Below are 16517 nucleotides of genomic sequence, written 5' to 3'. Positions count from 1 at the left end.
TGTGAAGCGCCTTGGGATGTTTTACTATGTTAAAGGCGCAATATAAATGCAAGTTTTTGTTGTTGATATGAGGTAGGGAATTCAGGCATATTGGTGCAATGACAATAAAGGAGCAGTGATATATGTCTAAGTCAGGATGCTGTGTGAGTTGAAGGTGATGTGTGCCCTTTTTAATGGTAGAGGTTGCAGTTCAGGGTGCTGCTGTCAAAGTAACCTTGTTAAGCTGCAGCAGTTTGTCCTGTAGATTGTACATACTGCGGCCAAAGTGCGCCGGTGTTGGAAAGGATATTGAGTTCAGTGACAGGAGCACTGGTCATGGTCTGTCCAGGATGATGTCAAACTCCTTGAGTGTCATTGCCGACTTGATAGGCATTTATTCGGTATGAATCCAGTCACTGGGTTGCATTGCAGGGCTTCACCAGATTTATCCAGGTGCTTAAACCAAGACTCGAGAATGCCTATAGTCTGCTCTATGACACTTTTTATAGTTGCATATATTTTATCTTTTTCTGTCTGTGAAAGCCTCAATGGTATCACTAGCCATGACTGCAGGGGATCGCCCTGATAACCAATCAACCATCCTGCTACATGACTCCAAGTTATGAGGGCTGGTATCTTAGATTGTCACATGATGAAAGAGTCATCACAGTTTCCTGGCTATCATAAGAATATAAGAACATAAGAAATAGGAGCAGGAGTAGGCCATGCGGCCCCTTAAGCCTGTTCTGCCATTTATTCAGATCATGGCTGATCTTTGACTTCAACTCCACTTTCCCACCCTATCCCCATATCCCTTGATTCCCTTAGAGTCCAAAACTTTATCTATCTCAGCCTTGAATATACTCAACAACTCAGCTTCCACAGACCCTCTGGGTAGAGAATTCCAAAGATCCACAGCTCTCTGAGTGAAGAAATTCCTCCTCATCTCAGTCTTAAATGGCCGACCGCTTATCCTGAGACCATGCCCCCGAGTTCTAGACTCTCCAGCCAGGGGAAACAACCTCTCAGCATCTACCCTGTCAAGCCCCCTCAGAATCTTATATGTTTCAATGAGATCACCTCTCATTCTTCTAAACTCCAGAAAGTATAGGCCCAATCTACTCAACCTCTCTTCATCGGACAACCCTCTTATCCCAGGAATCAATCTAGTGATCCTTCAATGCACCGCCTCTAAGGCAAGTATAAACTTCCTTAGATAAGGAGACCAAAACTGTACACAGTACTCCAGGTGAGATATCACCAAAGCCCTGTACAATTGCAGTAAGGTTTCCTTACTCTCATACCCCAACCCCCTTGCAATAAAGGGCAACTTGCCATTTGCCTTCCTAATGGCTTGCTGTACCTGCATGCTAACTTTTTGTGTTTCTTGTACGAGGACACCCAAATCTCTCTGAACACCAACATTTAATAGTCTGACCATTTAAAAAATGGTGAGTTATCGGGTATTCACGTGCAGGATAAGGTGATCGGCATAATTCACTAGCTGGGCTTTAAAGAATGAATGCTTTTCCTGTTCATAAAATTGAGCAGTTGTCATATGGGGCTTTGAGTGCCATTTATGTTCCATCAGTTGCCTCTCACACCTGTGGGGATTCCACTAGTCTGTAGAACTGGATAGCTCTTTCATAAGAACTTAAGAAATAGGAGCAGGAGTAGGCCATACAGCCCCTCGAGCCTGCTCTGCCATTTAATCAGATCATGGCTGATCTCAGACCTCAACTTCACTTTCCTGCCTGATCCCCATATCCCTTGATTCCCTTAGAGTCCAAAACTTTATCTATCTCAGCCTTGAAAATACTCAACAACTCCGCATCCACAGCCCTCTGGGATAGAGTGTTCCAAAATTCACAACCCTCTGAGTGAAGAAATTCCTCCTCATCTCAGTCTTAAATGGCCAACCTCTTATCCTGTGACCATGCCCTCTAGTTCTAGACTCTCCAGCCAGGAGAAACAATCTCGCAGCATCTACCCTGTCAAGCCCCCTCAGAATCTTATATGTTTCAATGAGATCACCTCTCATTCTTCTAAAATCCAGAGAGTATAGGCCCATCTGTAAGCATCGCGCAGGACCCAGGGATTTACAAACAGACATTTTGTGGACTTTTGCTTTTTAAGATTTTTCTGCTGAAAAAGAACAGCAGCCTGTTTGAAAAGTGGGTGTGGCCCAGGTGTGTGTAATGGACAAGAGATTCCGACCAGACCCCTAAGCCAATAAGGGAAATGTCTGAGCAGACAGAGTCTCTCTGGGAAAAACAATGAGCCAGGAAGGGCAATGCATACGGTAATTGGCAGGAGATGGAGACACTATTGTTAATCAATGTTAAACCACTTAGCCCAGGACTGGGTGCGAAGTGAAACCCACTATCAGCCATTACCACCATTGCCTAGATGTGATGTGGAGATGCCGGTGATGGACTGGGGTTGACAATTGTAAACAATTTTACAACACCAAGTTATAGTCCAACAAATTTATTTTAAATTCCACAAGCTTTCGGAGGCTTCCTCCTTCGTCAGGTGAACCGTTCACCTGACGAAGGAGGAAGCCTCCGAAAGCTTGTGGAATTTAAAATAAATTTATTGGAGTATAACTTGGTGTTGTGAAATTGTTTACAATTGCCTAGATGAGGTAACCCCGAAGGGCGGGAAACCAAACAAAGGAGGGCCATCAAAATCCCAGACAGGTTGGAAGCAAAAGGACATCACTGTAAGATTACTGACTACACAAAAACAGCAGGCTGTGAAAACAGCACCGCAGGAAAAGGAACGTTTCATTTTTTTTGGCGCGAAGAAGTTTGGAACTTTTGGAGGGTATAAGAGGAGGCAGTATTGGAACTTTTCGCTCTCTTGCTTCCTCACCTGCTCTTGTCTTCGCTTGTCCTCACCTTCACAACAAGAACCGAGCACTCTGCCTAGGGCGGAGAGAAGAAACCACCACAAGAAGCAGAACCTCGCACTTCAACTGTATGGACGAACCTCAAACTGAGTCCTCCCTCAGCTGATGAATCAGTCCTCCTCCATGTTGAACACCACTTCGAGGAAGCACTGAGGGCAGCAAGAGCACAGAATGTACTCTGGTTGGGGGACTTCAATGTCCATCACCAAGAGTGGCTCGGTAGCACCACTACTGACCGAGCTGGCCGAGTCCTGAAGGACATAGCTGCCAGACTGGGCCTGCGGCAGGTGGTGAGCGAACCAACACGAGGGAAAAACTTACTTGACCTCGTCCTCACCAATCTACCTGTCGCAAATGCATCTGTCCATGACAGTATTGGTAGGAGTGACCACCGCACAATCCTCGTGGAGATGAAGTCCCGTCTTCGCACTGAGGACACCATCCAACGTGTTGTGTGACACTACCACCGTGCTAAATGGGATAGATTCAGAACAGATCTAGCAGCTCAAAACTGGGCATCCATGAGGCGCTGTGGGCCATCAGCAGCAGCAGAATTGTATCCCAGCACAATCTGTAACCTCATGGCCCGGCATATTCCTCACTCTACCATTACCAACAAGCCAGGGGATCAACCCTGGTTCAATGAGGAGTGTAGAAGAGCATGCCAGGAGCAACACCAGGCATACCTAAAATGAGGTGCCAAGCTGGTGAAGTTACAATTCAGGACTACATGCATGCTAAACAGCGGAAGCAACATGCTATAGACAGAGCTAAGCGATTCCACAACCAACGGATCAGATCAAAGCTCTGCAGTCCTGCCACATCCAGTCATGAATGGTGGTGGACAATTAAACAACTAACGGGAGGAGGAGGATCTGTAAACATCCCCATTCTCAATGATGGCGGAGGCCAGCACGTGAGTGCAAAAGACAAGGCTGAAGTGCTTGCAACCATCTTCAGCCAGAAGTGCCGAGTGGATGATCCATCTCGGCCTCCTCCCGATATCCCCACCATCACATAAGCCAGTCTTCAGCCAATTCGATTCACTCCACGTGATATCAAGAAATGGCTGAATGCACTGGATACAGCAAAGGCTATGGGCCCCGACAACATCCCAGCTGTAGTGCTGAAGACTTGTGCTCCAGAACTAGCTGCGCCTCTAGCCAAGCTGTTCCAGTACAGCTACAACACTGGCATCTACCCGACAATGTGGAAAATTGCCCAGGTATGTCCTGTCCACAAAAAGCAGGACAAATCCAATCCGGCCAATTACCGCCCTATCAGTCTACTCTCAATCATCAGCAAAGTGATGGAAGGTGTCGTCGACAGTGCTATCAAGCGGCACTTATTCACCAATAACCTGCTCACCGATGCTCAGTTTGGCTTCCGCCAGGACCACTTGGCTCCAGACATCATTACAGCCTTAGTCCAAACATGGACAAAAGAGCTGAATTCCAGAGGTGAGGTGAGAGGGACTGCCCTTGCCATCAAGGCAGCATTTGACCGAGTGTAGCACCAAGGAGCCCTAGTAAAATTGAAGTCAATGGGAATCGGGGGGAAAACTCTCCAGTGGCTGGAGTCATACTTAGCACAAAGGAAGATGGTAGTGGTTGTTGGAGGCCATTCATCTCAGCCCCAGGACATTGCTGCAGGAGTTCCTCAGGGCAGTGTCCTAGGCCCAACCATCTTCAGCTGCTTCATCAATGACCTTCCCTCCATCATAAGGTCAGAAATGGGGATGTTCGCTGATGATTGCACAGTGTTCAGTTCCATTCGCATCCCCACAAATAATGAAGCAGTTCAAGCCCACATGCAGCAAGACCTGGACAGCATCCAAGCTTGGACTGATAAATGGCAAGTAACATTCGCGCCAGATAAATGCCAGGCAATGACCATCTCCAACAAGAGAGAGTCTAACCACCTCCCCTTGACATTCAACAGCATTACCATCGCCGAATCCCCCACCATCAACATCTTGAGGGTCACCATTGACCTGAAACTTACCTGGACCAGCCATATAAATACTGTGGCTACAAGAGCAGGTCAGAGACTGGGTATTCTGCGATGAGTGACTCACCTCCTGACTCCCCAAAGCCTTTCCACCATCTACAAGGCACAAGTCGGGAGTGTGATGGAATACTCTCCACTTGCCTGGATGAGTGCAGCTCCAACAACACTCAAGAAGCTCGACACGATCCAGGACAAAGCAGCCCGCTTGATTGGCACCCCATCCTCCACCCTAAACATTCACTCCCTCCACCACCGGCGCACTGTGGCTGCAGTGTGTACCATCCACAGGATGCACTGCAGCAACTCGCCAAGGCTTCTTCGACAGCACCTCCCAAACCCGCGATCTCTACCACCTAGAAGGACAAGAGCAGCCGGTACATGGGAACAACACCACCTGCACGTTCCCCTCCAAGTCACACACCATCCCGACTTGGAAATATATCGCCGTTCCTTCGTCGTCACTGGGTCAAAATCCTGGAACTCCCTTCCCAACAGCAGTGTGGGAGAACCTTCACCACATGGACTGCAGCGGTTCAAGAAGGCAGCTCACCACCACCTTCTCAAGGGCAATTAGGAATGGGCAATAAATGCCCACCTCTCAAGTGACGCCCACATCCCATGAACGAATAATAAATAAAATACTTCATGGCAGTACGGAATCAGGAGACATGTTTTCTACAAGGGGAAACAGCGAGAAAGTCAAGGGACAATCGGGGTGAGCATTGTCCAAGTCCACATCCTTAAAACCACTGGTATTGTGTGAAGGGGTGTTGTGTGTTTCCAACCAAGCCATAGGGGTTTAGTGGGAAGGTTCTGTGGGATGGGGTCTAGCGTATACTGTACTCTGGGTGGGGACGTAGTGTACCGTATTGTCTTACGCCACTGTTTTTTTCTATACATTGAAGACAGCGGTGTGTGTTAACCTTAATAAACACTGTACGATTGAGTCTGAAAAACTTGTCCGTGAGTCAATTCTGTTCACCATAATTCCTGTTGTCTAGAACTGAGTAAGGAGGGGGGGTGATTTGAACCACCCAGCCAAACCACTTGCACATTCTACTCAACCTCTCCTCATAGGACAACCCTCTCATCCCAGGAATTAATCTAATGAAGCTTCGTTGCTCTGCCTCTAAGGCAAGTATATCCTTCCTTAGATAAGGAGACCAAAATTGTACACAGTACTCCAGGTGAGATCTCACCAAAGCCCTGTACAATTATAGTAAGACTTCCTTACTCTTGTTCTCCAACCCCCATAGTCTCTGTGACTATGATTTTGAGCTTTCCGTGATATTTTACATTTTTGTCTGTATACTTCTAGTATCAAGTCAAAAGCAATTTAAATCATTCATTTTACATCGTAATCTGCACCATATGTTGGATCTGCTCTTAAAAATACAGTAAACAGTTTACCACTACCTGCTTGCCAGTCTCTATCCCACTAATTGTGGTGTTTCAAATGTAGATTGTGGAATAGAATCATAGAAGTTTACAACATGGAAACAGGCCCTTTGGCCCAATTGCCTGCACTTGGCCCATATCCCTCTATACCCATCTTACCCATGTAATTGTCCAAATGCTTTTTAAAAGACAAAGTTGTACCCGCCTCTACTACTGCCTCTGGCAGCTCGTTCCAGACACTCACCACCCTTTGAGTGAAAAAATTGCCCCTCTAGACCCCTTTGTATCTCTCCCCTCTCACCTTAAATCTATGCCCCCTCGTTATAGACTCCCCTACCTTTGGGAAAAGATTTTGACTATCGACCTTATCTATGCCCCTCATTATTTTATAGACTTCTATAAGATCACCCCTACACCTCCTACTCTCCAGGGAAAAAAGTCTCAGTCTATCCAACCTCTCCCTATAAGTCAAACCATCAAGTCCCGGTAGCATCCTAGTAAATCTTTTCTGCACTCTTTCTAGTTTAATAATATCCTTTCTATAATAGGGTGACCAGAACTGTACACAGTATTCCAAGTGTGGCCTTACTAATGTCTTGTACAACTTCAACAAGACATCCCAACTCCTGTATTCAATGTTCTGACCAATGAAATCAAGCATGCTGAATGCCTTCATCACCACCCTATCCACCTGTGACTCCACTTTCAAGGAGCTATGAACACATCCTGTGCATACAGAATTCACTTAAGGATTTCTGATATTTGACCTGAATACATCAGAGGTGTCAGATCAATCTTTGTCCTTTCCTCTCCAACATGTATTAAGACTAGATCGGGTTACTACCATATACTCTGAACCGCCTTACATACCAGTCCAGAGTAATTTAATAGTTAGGTCCCGAACCAGTTAACTGCAACCAGAATAAAATAAGTTAATTCCATCTTGCTAGTGTTATCAAAGATCGTGTCAGACACAGATATTGTGACTATAGTAAATTTAATTCACATTTATATGATCAATCATTAAATCTTGCAACAGCATGTGATTAGACCTTACTTTACAGTCAGCATTTGGTTAAATGTTTAATTTTAAAACAGTTATTTGATTAGCAGTGAGTTCTGGTCAACATTACATTACACATTTAGTTTACAACACTTAGAGATAGGAATTTAAGTAGATGTCATAACACCATCAGGCTAATTAAATTATTAATCACCAGTAGATTTTAATGTCTTGCTCTTGTTTCAGAAGTAACTGAGAATGATTCAGTCTGAGGTGGCCATGTGGCCCAGTTTAATTGTTGCTTGATCTTTTAGTAGATCGACTTCATGATGCTGGCTGCTTGACTGCCTGCTGAATGCTCTACTTCCTCTCAGGAACACCCAGGGTGACTCACCATCTCCTCCTGCCATGTTATACCTTTATCGTCCTCTTATCCTGGTTCCACTAAAGGCGAGTATGCTTTCATCAATACTGCTGTGCTACAGTCTAAGGTTCACACTGGGCTTCAAGGCACGAGATTAAATGACGATAGATGTGGCAAGTTTTACTTCTGTTTGTTTAATACAGAACCTCTATTAACTTTACAACTTTACCTCATAAATTCCGGGGGGTAGAGTTTCTGCTTTGGGCGCAATCGGCAAATTGGGCGCAAATTGCACTGGTTAGGTTACTGGCTAGGTATTTACATAATCTCAAATGTATTTGCATAATCACAAACGTAAAATCTTCCATGAACCAGCAAAATCGGTCAGTGTAATGGAACATAATTGTTTCTTTTTTTTTGTTTTGCATTAAAAAATACTCATTGATGTATTTCAGAGTGATAACTTGGTCCACTTTTATTAATACAGCTTAAAATGGGTTTATCACCAAAAAGAAGCATTTTTAATAAGAGTGTCCAGTCCTCCACCTGAGTAACCTGACTTGAAATCACTGAAAATGATTTATAAAAACTATACTGAACAATTTACTAGTTTCATTGGTGTACACAAGTCAGTTTCCTAGTAAATTAAATAATTTTTAATGTATAAAAACATTCAAAACATGCCAACTAATGCCTGTGCACCTAAGAAAACGAGCTTAATTTAAAGAACTTCCTTGAACGGTCACAAACGGGTGCAATCGGTGGAAAATCGCCCTCCTCATTACTTCGATCGGGAAGCGTGGCCAGTTTTGTGGGCTGGGCCAGCTTCAGGCACAATGATTTTTGAACCAGCGTTAAAGATCATGGAAACTCGATTTATGCCTGATCTAACTTATGCTTGATTTTCTGCGATTTTCCTCAATCTTTTGCGTTGGTTCAGGTGGATTGCGATGATAAAACCAGCGTAATCTAGCCGAAACTCTATCCCACAATATTTGCCTTGAATTACTCTGCCTGCCTGAATTTGGGTTGTTTTAGCTTGCTCTTATGTTTTTGTTAAACTGGCTGGGCTACTGTCAGGAGAGCTTCTGCCTTCTGCTAAGTGCCAATGGCCCAAATCTGACTGCCTTGAGGACAAGAAGATTGCCCTTATTCCTTAAATAGCACCGCTGCACCCCTTTTCCAGGTTCAAAATTAAATGTCTGGTTAAGTAGGTCATGTGAGTCACTTTCAACAAGCCAGTAAAATTTGCTCCTTTTCTTTCATGTATTTCCATTGCTCCTTTACTTTCACGTCTTTCCGATGCTCCTTTTCTTTCATGAATTGGTTCTGTTGCTTCTTTTCTTTCACATGTTGCTGTTGCTCCTTTTCTTTCACATGTTTCTGTTGCTTCTTTTCTTTCATGAATTGGTGCTATTGCTATCGGGAAAATTGGGTACTTCCCAGTGATTCGTGGATCTGGACGATAGTTCAGACAAAGTAAGAAATCCTGACGCGATAGTTTCGTTAATCAAAGTGATAATTTAAAATGATTTAAAAAGGAGTACATAACATGAAGTAACTCAAATCAAAACGTGGATTACTCTACCCGACACCTACAAGCAGGCATAAAGTAAAAGCAAGTAGCACATACAACCTTTATAAAACATCAAGGCAGCTGTCTAGGTCTAAAAATTGGTTGTCAATCGCTGCGTCGTTGAGGGATGTGTCGAGGTTCTTTGTCTCCTCATCAAAGTTTATCTTTTTGTCAAAGTTCAGAAGTAAATTCTTTTTGTCAATGTTCAGAAGTAAGGCATCAAAGTGCTCATTTTTGGAGGAGCTCATACCGCAGTAATTGTTCAACTATTGCTCCTGCAACTGTTGACGGTTGAAGCTGCTACGATGTCCTATGATTTTTAGCTGATAGGGTTACGAGAAGGCCCAGTTTGGCTACTCACCCATCATTGTATTAATGATGGACGGTTGGTTGGACGAGTCAAGAACCGTGTGAATCCACTGTATCTTCTTCTCCGTGTGAATCCAGGTGCATTTACAAGCTCTTTTATTTTGAGAACCAGGTTGTTTTTGAGCATCCAAGATGTCCTGAGAACGAACCTGCTCAAAGCTTCTCGACAGCTGCCATATTATCAGTTGTTTGTCCTTTGCATTTGTTGTGAGAACCGAAGACCGGTTCAAACTCGAAGCTTCTGGAAGGTGACGGAAGCTTCTGTCTTTCGTGCTTGTCGATTGTTATTGAAAACAGTCGCTTGTTGACGTTTCTGTACTTTGCTGCATTTGCAGTTTTAAACTGATGTCCAAATGTCCAGTTTAAACTGACTGCACTTTGCTGTCTTTGCAGTTTTGAATTTATACTGTCCAAATGTCCGAAGGTAATGTCAAGGGGCGAGTTAACCCTTACTTTCACATGTACTGTCCAAGTGCATGTCCAAATCCTTAAAGGGACTAGTTAACCCTTTACTTTGAATCGTCCAATAGGTCTTCAGTTCAATAGAGTGTAATGGGGGTTTGAACCCCTTCCTTACATCCCTCCTCAAGTAGATCTGACTAATCCATTGACCGATCCACTTCTTACATCTTGAGCATTGGCCATGGTTCTTAAGTTTTCCTTATCATTGGTCATGTTCCTGTGTAGGACATGTTTGCTGTGACATATGCAAAAAGAATATTTCTTTGCCATGCTTGCAGATTAAACGTCGCATTACACATAAGTAGATTATCATAACAAACACCAGTATACATTACATATATATTAAAGCCATACTAATCATTCTAACCCACGGGTGTTGTCCAATATTTATATACTGTCTCCCACCACTCATGAGCACCTAGCACGTTTATTGCTTTTTCTACGCTTGTATTGTATTGCTGCATTTTTACAAGGTGCTTCTGTGAAGTCTTAGTACATTCTATGATGAATTTAAGACTCAAGGATAATGGGGGTATTGGATGTCCAAATTGGACCATGGCTTTCAGGTCCTCATGCTGCATTGAGATATTAACTTGAATCGTGATGATATTGTAGGTCACCACGGGTATCAGTACGATATCTTGGTCAATTCCGTCGGTACGAAACAAAAGGCTGATTTCCGGGCTTGTACGTGAACTTAGTGGGAGATGGGTATGGCGGGAATAGCAGCCATTCAATTGGATGAATGCTGGCCTGTGTGGGATTTCTGGAATAAGTCTCATTTTAGTAAGTGTGATTGACTCCCCATCCATATTGGGTGTGGTGCTGTGAGCTTGCCAAGGCAGTGGAGGGGGGGGAGTAGTCTTCTTTCAGCAGCCCTTAAAGGACCACCAACCCCTGCATGAACTTGTTAAAGCTAAACTGTTTGTGCACCTTTCTTCTCTGAAGCTTCAGCCCATGTCCCCTGGTTTTTGAGTTTGTGGTAAACACTAATGTTATTGGGGTTCAATTTTTCTAAATTTGAACAGTATTTCCCTTGACCCTTCTCATGTCCAGAGCAAACAATCCAAGTCTATTTACCATTTCCTCATAGCTCACATGACTTATTCCAGGTATCAGTTTGATTTCCTTTTTCTGCACTGCCTCCAATGTCCAGATATACTTGCTGTAGTGATCAAAATTGCATACAGTATTCCAGGTTTGGAAATACCTGTGCCTTGTACAGCTTGTGGGATTTGTGCTCTATCCCTCTAGCAATACATATCAAGATTTAGTTAGCTTCCTTTATTGTTGCCACACACTGCTGTTAGGTTCAGTGAGCTATTCACCAATACCCTCAGATCTCTCTCCTGTGTCGTGTCCTGTAGCCTGGAGTCATTTGGTTTATATATCATAGAATCATAGAAAGGTACAGATTCGGCCCATCATGCCTGTGCTGGTTCTTTGAAAAAGCTATCCAATTAGTCCCATTCCCCTGCTCTTTCCCCATAGCCCTGCAAATTTTTCCCTTCAAGTATTTATCAGTTCCCTTTTGAAAGTTATGATTGAATCTACTTCCACCACCCCTTCAGGTAGTGCATTCCAGATCATAACAATTCACTGCGTAAAAAAATTGCTTCTCATGTCACCACTGGTTCTTTTACCAATTACCTTAAATCCGTGTCCTCTGATTACCGACCTTTCTGCCACTACTCTATCAAAACCCTGCATGGTTTTGAACACCTCTATCAAATCTCCCCTCAACCTTCTCTGCTCTAAGGGGAACAATCCCAGATTCTCCAGTCTATCCACGTAACAGAAGTCTTTCATCCTCGGTACCATTCTAGTAAATCTCTTTTGCACTGTCTCCAAGGCCTTGACATCCTTCCTAAAGTGTGGTACCCAGAATTGGACACGATACTCCAGCTGTTTTTTTCCCATTCATTAGTCTGATTACCCTGCATTTGTCCTCATTAATTACCATTTCCTACTTATCGGTCCACCTTTCTAGCCTATTCAGGTCCCTTTGTATTTGATTTACTTAGTTTCTGCTTTCTGCTCTTATTCTCTACATTAGCTTCAACAAGTTCATGCAGAATTGGTCTCCTTCCCTTTTCCATCGTAAGTCTAAACCTAAAGTCCACCGAAGTGTCCTCTGACCTGTTCTATTGGCCCAGAATTTGCTGCCAAAATAATGGCGAGTTTATGTGCACTCTGTTATTAATGTGTAAATCGTCCAGCAACTTGTGGTAAGAAAGAGATATCCCGTGAATTGCAAATCACCACAAACTGCAGGATGATTTGCGCTGCTCTGCCGTTAGCCTCATGAAAATGGCAGCTCGTCCTCAACTGCCCTGTGAATTTCATGAAGTTGCTGCATTTGTGCATTAATTTCCAATTAAACTCACCGTAGAAAGTTAGGGCTGGTAATTAGCAGCATAAGTACCTTTTTATTGAGGAGATTTATGTGCTTGCAATGCCATTCAACCTCTCCAGCCCAGAGAGGGAACAATTTAAATTGTGGAGTGTTATTCCTGCAGGTAGTAAATTGTTCCTAGAGGTTTTTGAAATTTAAAATTAAAACAAAATTTTACTTTTCCTTTCTGTCTCTTAATCCAATCTTTCTTTCTCTCACTTTATTTCTCTTTCTGGACCTGATTTTACTCTAATTCACCCTCCTCCATCATTTCTCTGTTTCTTTCTCAATCCTTAAATCTCATTGGTGAAGAAGGTAGACTTTTGGTCTTGTCGTTCACTAAGGTCCCAGATGCTCCACTGCCCTCACCGCACCGTTATCAGCTCGCACTTCCAGCAACTTACAGGGCAAAATATTTTCAAACTGAAGGTTGAGGGTAAAATTCTAACTAATGGGGCAAGCCGTGTGATGCTTCCCTCTGGCAAAATCTGGGCCAATATCTCCTGGTTGTAACTTACTATCAGGTCCAATAAAACCCCTGGTCACATGGATTGCTTAACTGATTGTTCTGTATAACAATGCAGTATTGTGTCTGGGGTCATGTTTTCACTCCTATTGCACCCTTTTTTGTTATCCCAATCTATCTGTGGTGAATTGAAATCGCCCATAGCAACTGCATTTGTTCCTGTGCACGTTTCCCATATTTGGCGGAGGAAGGGAATTCCTAGTTGAGCTAGTAAGGTGGCAGTAGACTTCACCGCCTGAATTTTTCTCCGTTTTCCACATCAACACTGCCCAATTTCGAGCAGAATGGCGATGGAGAATCCATGGTCAGAAACAGTCCTTGGATTGTCCCTAGCTGGTGTTTAGTGGTTTGATAATTCACATGGAACTTTATTTGAAATTTGATCACTGTCAAAAAATTGTCAGCTTTATAAATTCTACACTGCACAGTATGTAAGCTGTGACACTGGAGGTTCACCTGGTCGACTGTTGTAGCTTCAACGGAAGATCAGCGGAAATCCCACATACACCGTGTAAATGGGGTATTTGTCAATCTTCCACTGAAGTTACACCAGTCGATCAGGAGAACCCTCGTGTCACAGCCTACATATGAAATGGAGGCCAATGAGGAGAACCTCCAAGAAAATTTCCAGTGTGAGTGTCTAAGAGAATGATCGATGCCTCTTAGACAGACTGCTTTGTTTTATTTGTTCACAGGATGTGGATGACACTGGCCATCTCTAGTTGCCCTCAGGATGTGCTCATTGGCCTTTTTCTTGAATCACAGCAGTCCATGTGATGATCATTTTCCCACAATGATATTAATAGAAAATTCCAGCAAATTGAGCCAATAATCATGGGTTTTTTACGATGAACTGTATACCATTGTGAACATCCCATAAAAGCGGAAAATTGTATGAACTATGGTTCTTCAGACTTAAAACAGAAAGCCTTAAGCGAAGGGTGAACACATGATCCAGGCAGCTAGTATACGCTTGTCAAACTGAGGATTATAGAAACTATTCATCTGAGAGTCAAATTATTGTGGACCAGGGAACATTCTGGATTTAACCTTCCTAATTTTGGAAAGTCTGAGATGCAGTCAAAAATTTTACATGGATCAAGTTCTTTTAAAACAAATCAAATTATAAACCTGAATAGGACAACGCATATTCAGAACTAAATAAGTTAGTTCTGTTAAATTTTACCTTTAATTTTGCGATTCTATTTTAATTTTATAGTATTTAGATAGAGAACAGAGCGGGCCCAATATTTTCGGGGGGGCGGGAAGGAACTGGAGTGTGCAGTTGCGGGGTGGGGGAAGGGAAATCCAGAAATGTGGAGGACCCGCCAAATTTAACGGCAGGACCTTATAATTATTTTATTCCATTTCCCGCCAGGCAGCTGGCCAGATTAACAAGCTGGCCGATTGCCGGGTGGGAAATCCAGCGGCAGAAGGCAGCAATCGGGAACAGTCCCCGGCAATCAGGAAAGATCACGGGACGGAAGTGGAGGGGAATTCAGATCGGCAATGGGGAGGGAGGGAGAGATCTCAAGGCAGAAGATAGGGGTCGGACTAGCAATCGGGAGGGAGGGAAAGATCGCGAGGCAGAAGGCTTGGGAACATGGGGTGGAGGGGAGTCTCGGCAGATCATAGCAGTGAGGAGAGGCCGTGGGGAACACTCCTGCTCCTCCTTGCTCACAAGGAGTGCTGTAAAAAGCACTTACCTGCTGGAGCCAGCAGCTCACGCCTCCATTTAGCTGCTGGGTTTTCCGAGCCCTGGGAAACCCACGCGGCAGCCGATAAATTTCAATCAGGCTCCCAACTGCAGGTTTGGGTTACGCTTCACAATTCTAAGTTTTCAACCCTCCCCTCCCCACGACCCTCTCCCGCCTGCCGTGGGGGAGGTTACTATCGATCCTAGTGTGTCTGGTTGTTAATACAGTAGTGCCGTATTACAGGTGAATTGGACAGAAGCACACGACATATTTTTAAGCTAATAAATCAGTACATAAGTTGTTATTAATAATGCTATCATAACAATGTCTATGCTTTAATTAATGTCAACATAAGTCACTGCACTTCAAAGTGATTTATTGTATGCAAAGTGTTTTGAGACATTCTGAGAGGCCTGATTGTGTGCTATAGAAATGCAAGTCTTTTTAAGCTTTGTTATTAAAACATTCTCTAAAATGTTTACAGTTGCCTAGATAACAAAAGTCATTACATCCTTCAAAAAATTAATTGGCTGAGAAACCGGCAAGAAGTGGGTGGTACACCTGGAATGCACGCCTGAAGATGTTGGCCAAGCCTCGCTGTACATTAGGCCTCGGGCCTCATCTACATAAAACCGGTGATCTGCGAACGCCACTTGGGTGTCCCCATGCAACTCGCCACTTGGGGCCTTTATAAAATTAGCAGCAAGGGGCGAGAGTAGGGTGGAGTGATGGTGGCAAACGTGAGAGGGGTGAGACTGGGCTTGCAGTGGCCCGCAGTACTGTTGCGTAGCCAAGAGGAGCACTTACCTTTTCGCCAGTGGCCTTCAGTAATCCCTTTAAGCCCACAGTAGACCCAGAAAAACTGAGCGGAGCATGTGCGGTGCATACTCCACCCAGTTTCAAACGAATTTGTGAGCAGAATTCTAAAAAAAAGCATTTTCTGTTTCAAAATCAGCTGTTAGGTCCCTGATTAGCAAATTCAAGGGGCTTAATGTCTGTTTTAGGCAGGGTCCCTGGACACTCAGAAGTTGCCAGCTTCAAATTTGGCAGCCGGCACACTTCTGGGGGGATCGGGCGAGGGACACTTAGCACCTAGAAATTGGGCACGATGCGGCCCCATCATGAGATATATTTGAAATGTTTCAATGATATAATAAGTTGCTATTTATATGCAGATATTTTATTTTAAGATTTGCAAATTTTCATATAGGAATGTGTACTTTGCTGTGTTTTATTTTATTCATTCATTGCAGTCTTTTTATTTCTTTTGTGCAAGCTCTGTTTGAGAGATTTGTGCTGTTTAGAGTTTTTCACCATGTGCATCCAGTAAAAAGGAATTCTAATGCCACAAATGAATCTGAAATGGTCTGAATTGGTCCAGTGAAGCCTTACAAGAATCAGAATTGATTCAGATGTAATCCTTTAATAAAATGGCGGGGCCTATCAACAGAGGGTCATTTTTAAACAGTTTTTATTTTTGTTTCCCTTTGTTCATATCTTCGGATCTGGTGGTATGCAATTATTTCTTACAATGGTTTAGTGGTATGCATTGCTTTTCATAGTAGATATATGTGTTTTTCCACACAGTCTAGTGTTCCCAATTTATCTATTTTCCCTGGCATTTGTCCTATTCATATACTGTTACGTTTTAAAGTAAATTTAGGAATTATATTCATTAAATCAGGTTGTCAGATTGTTCAAAGTCCAAATCTAGCTGAATGATGATCTCTGTAATCCAGGTATTGTTGGTTGAACAGTGTTCCAGTGTAAGGCTGATTATGAATCTAAATTTACAGCAGATGGAGAAGTGTTGGTTATTATTCA

At 43.4% G+C, this 16517-nt stretch overlaps 1 protein-coding gene across 1 annotated transcript in view; it reads right to left on the bottom strand.

Annotated features, from left to right (window-relative positions):
* Positions 1-9072, bottom strand: part of dct (dopachrome tautomerase) — a 48007-nt gene extending 38935 nt beyond the window's left edge. The window contains 1 exon segment of the mRNA XM_067986719.1: positions 8956-9072. Within this exon segment, the coding sequence (XP_067842820.1) occupies positions 8956-9072 (117 nt within the window).
* Positions 9073-16517: the final 7445 nt, after the last annotated feature.

Source organism: Heptranchias perlo, chromosome 6 (assembly GCF_035084215.1).
Source record: "Heptranchias perlo isolate sHepPer1 chromosome 6, sHepPer1.hap1, whole genome shotgun sequence".
Lineage (NCBI taxonomy): Eukaryota > Metazoa > Chordata > Chondrichthyes > Hexanchiformes > Hexanchidae > Heptranchias > Heptranchias perlo.
Note: the sequence above shows the minus strand (reverse complement) of the source record. Positions and strands in the feature narration are given on the sequence as shown.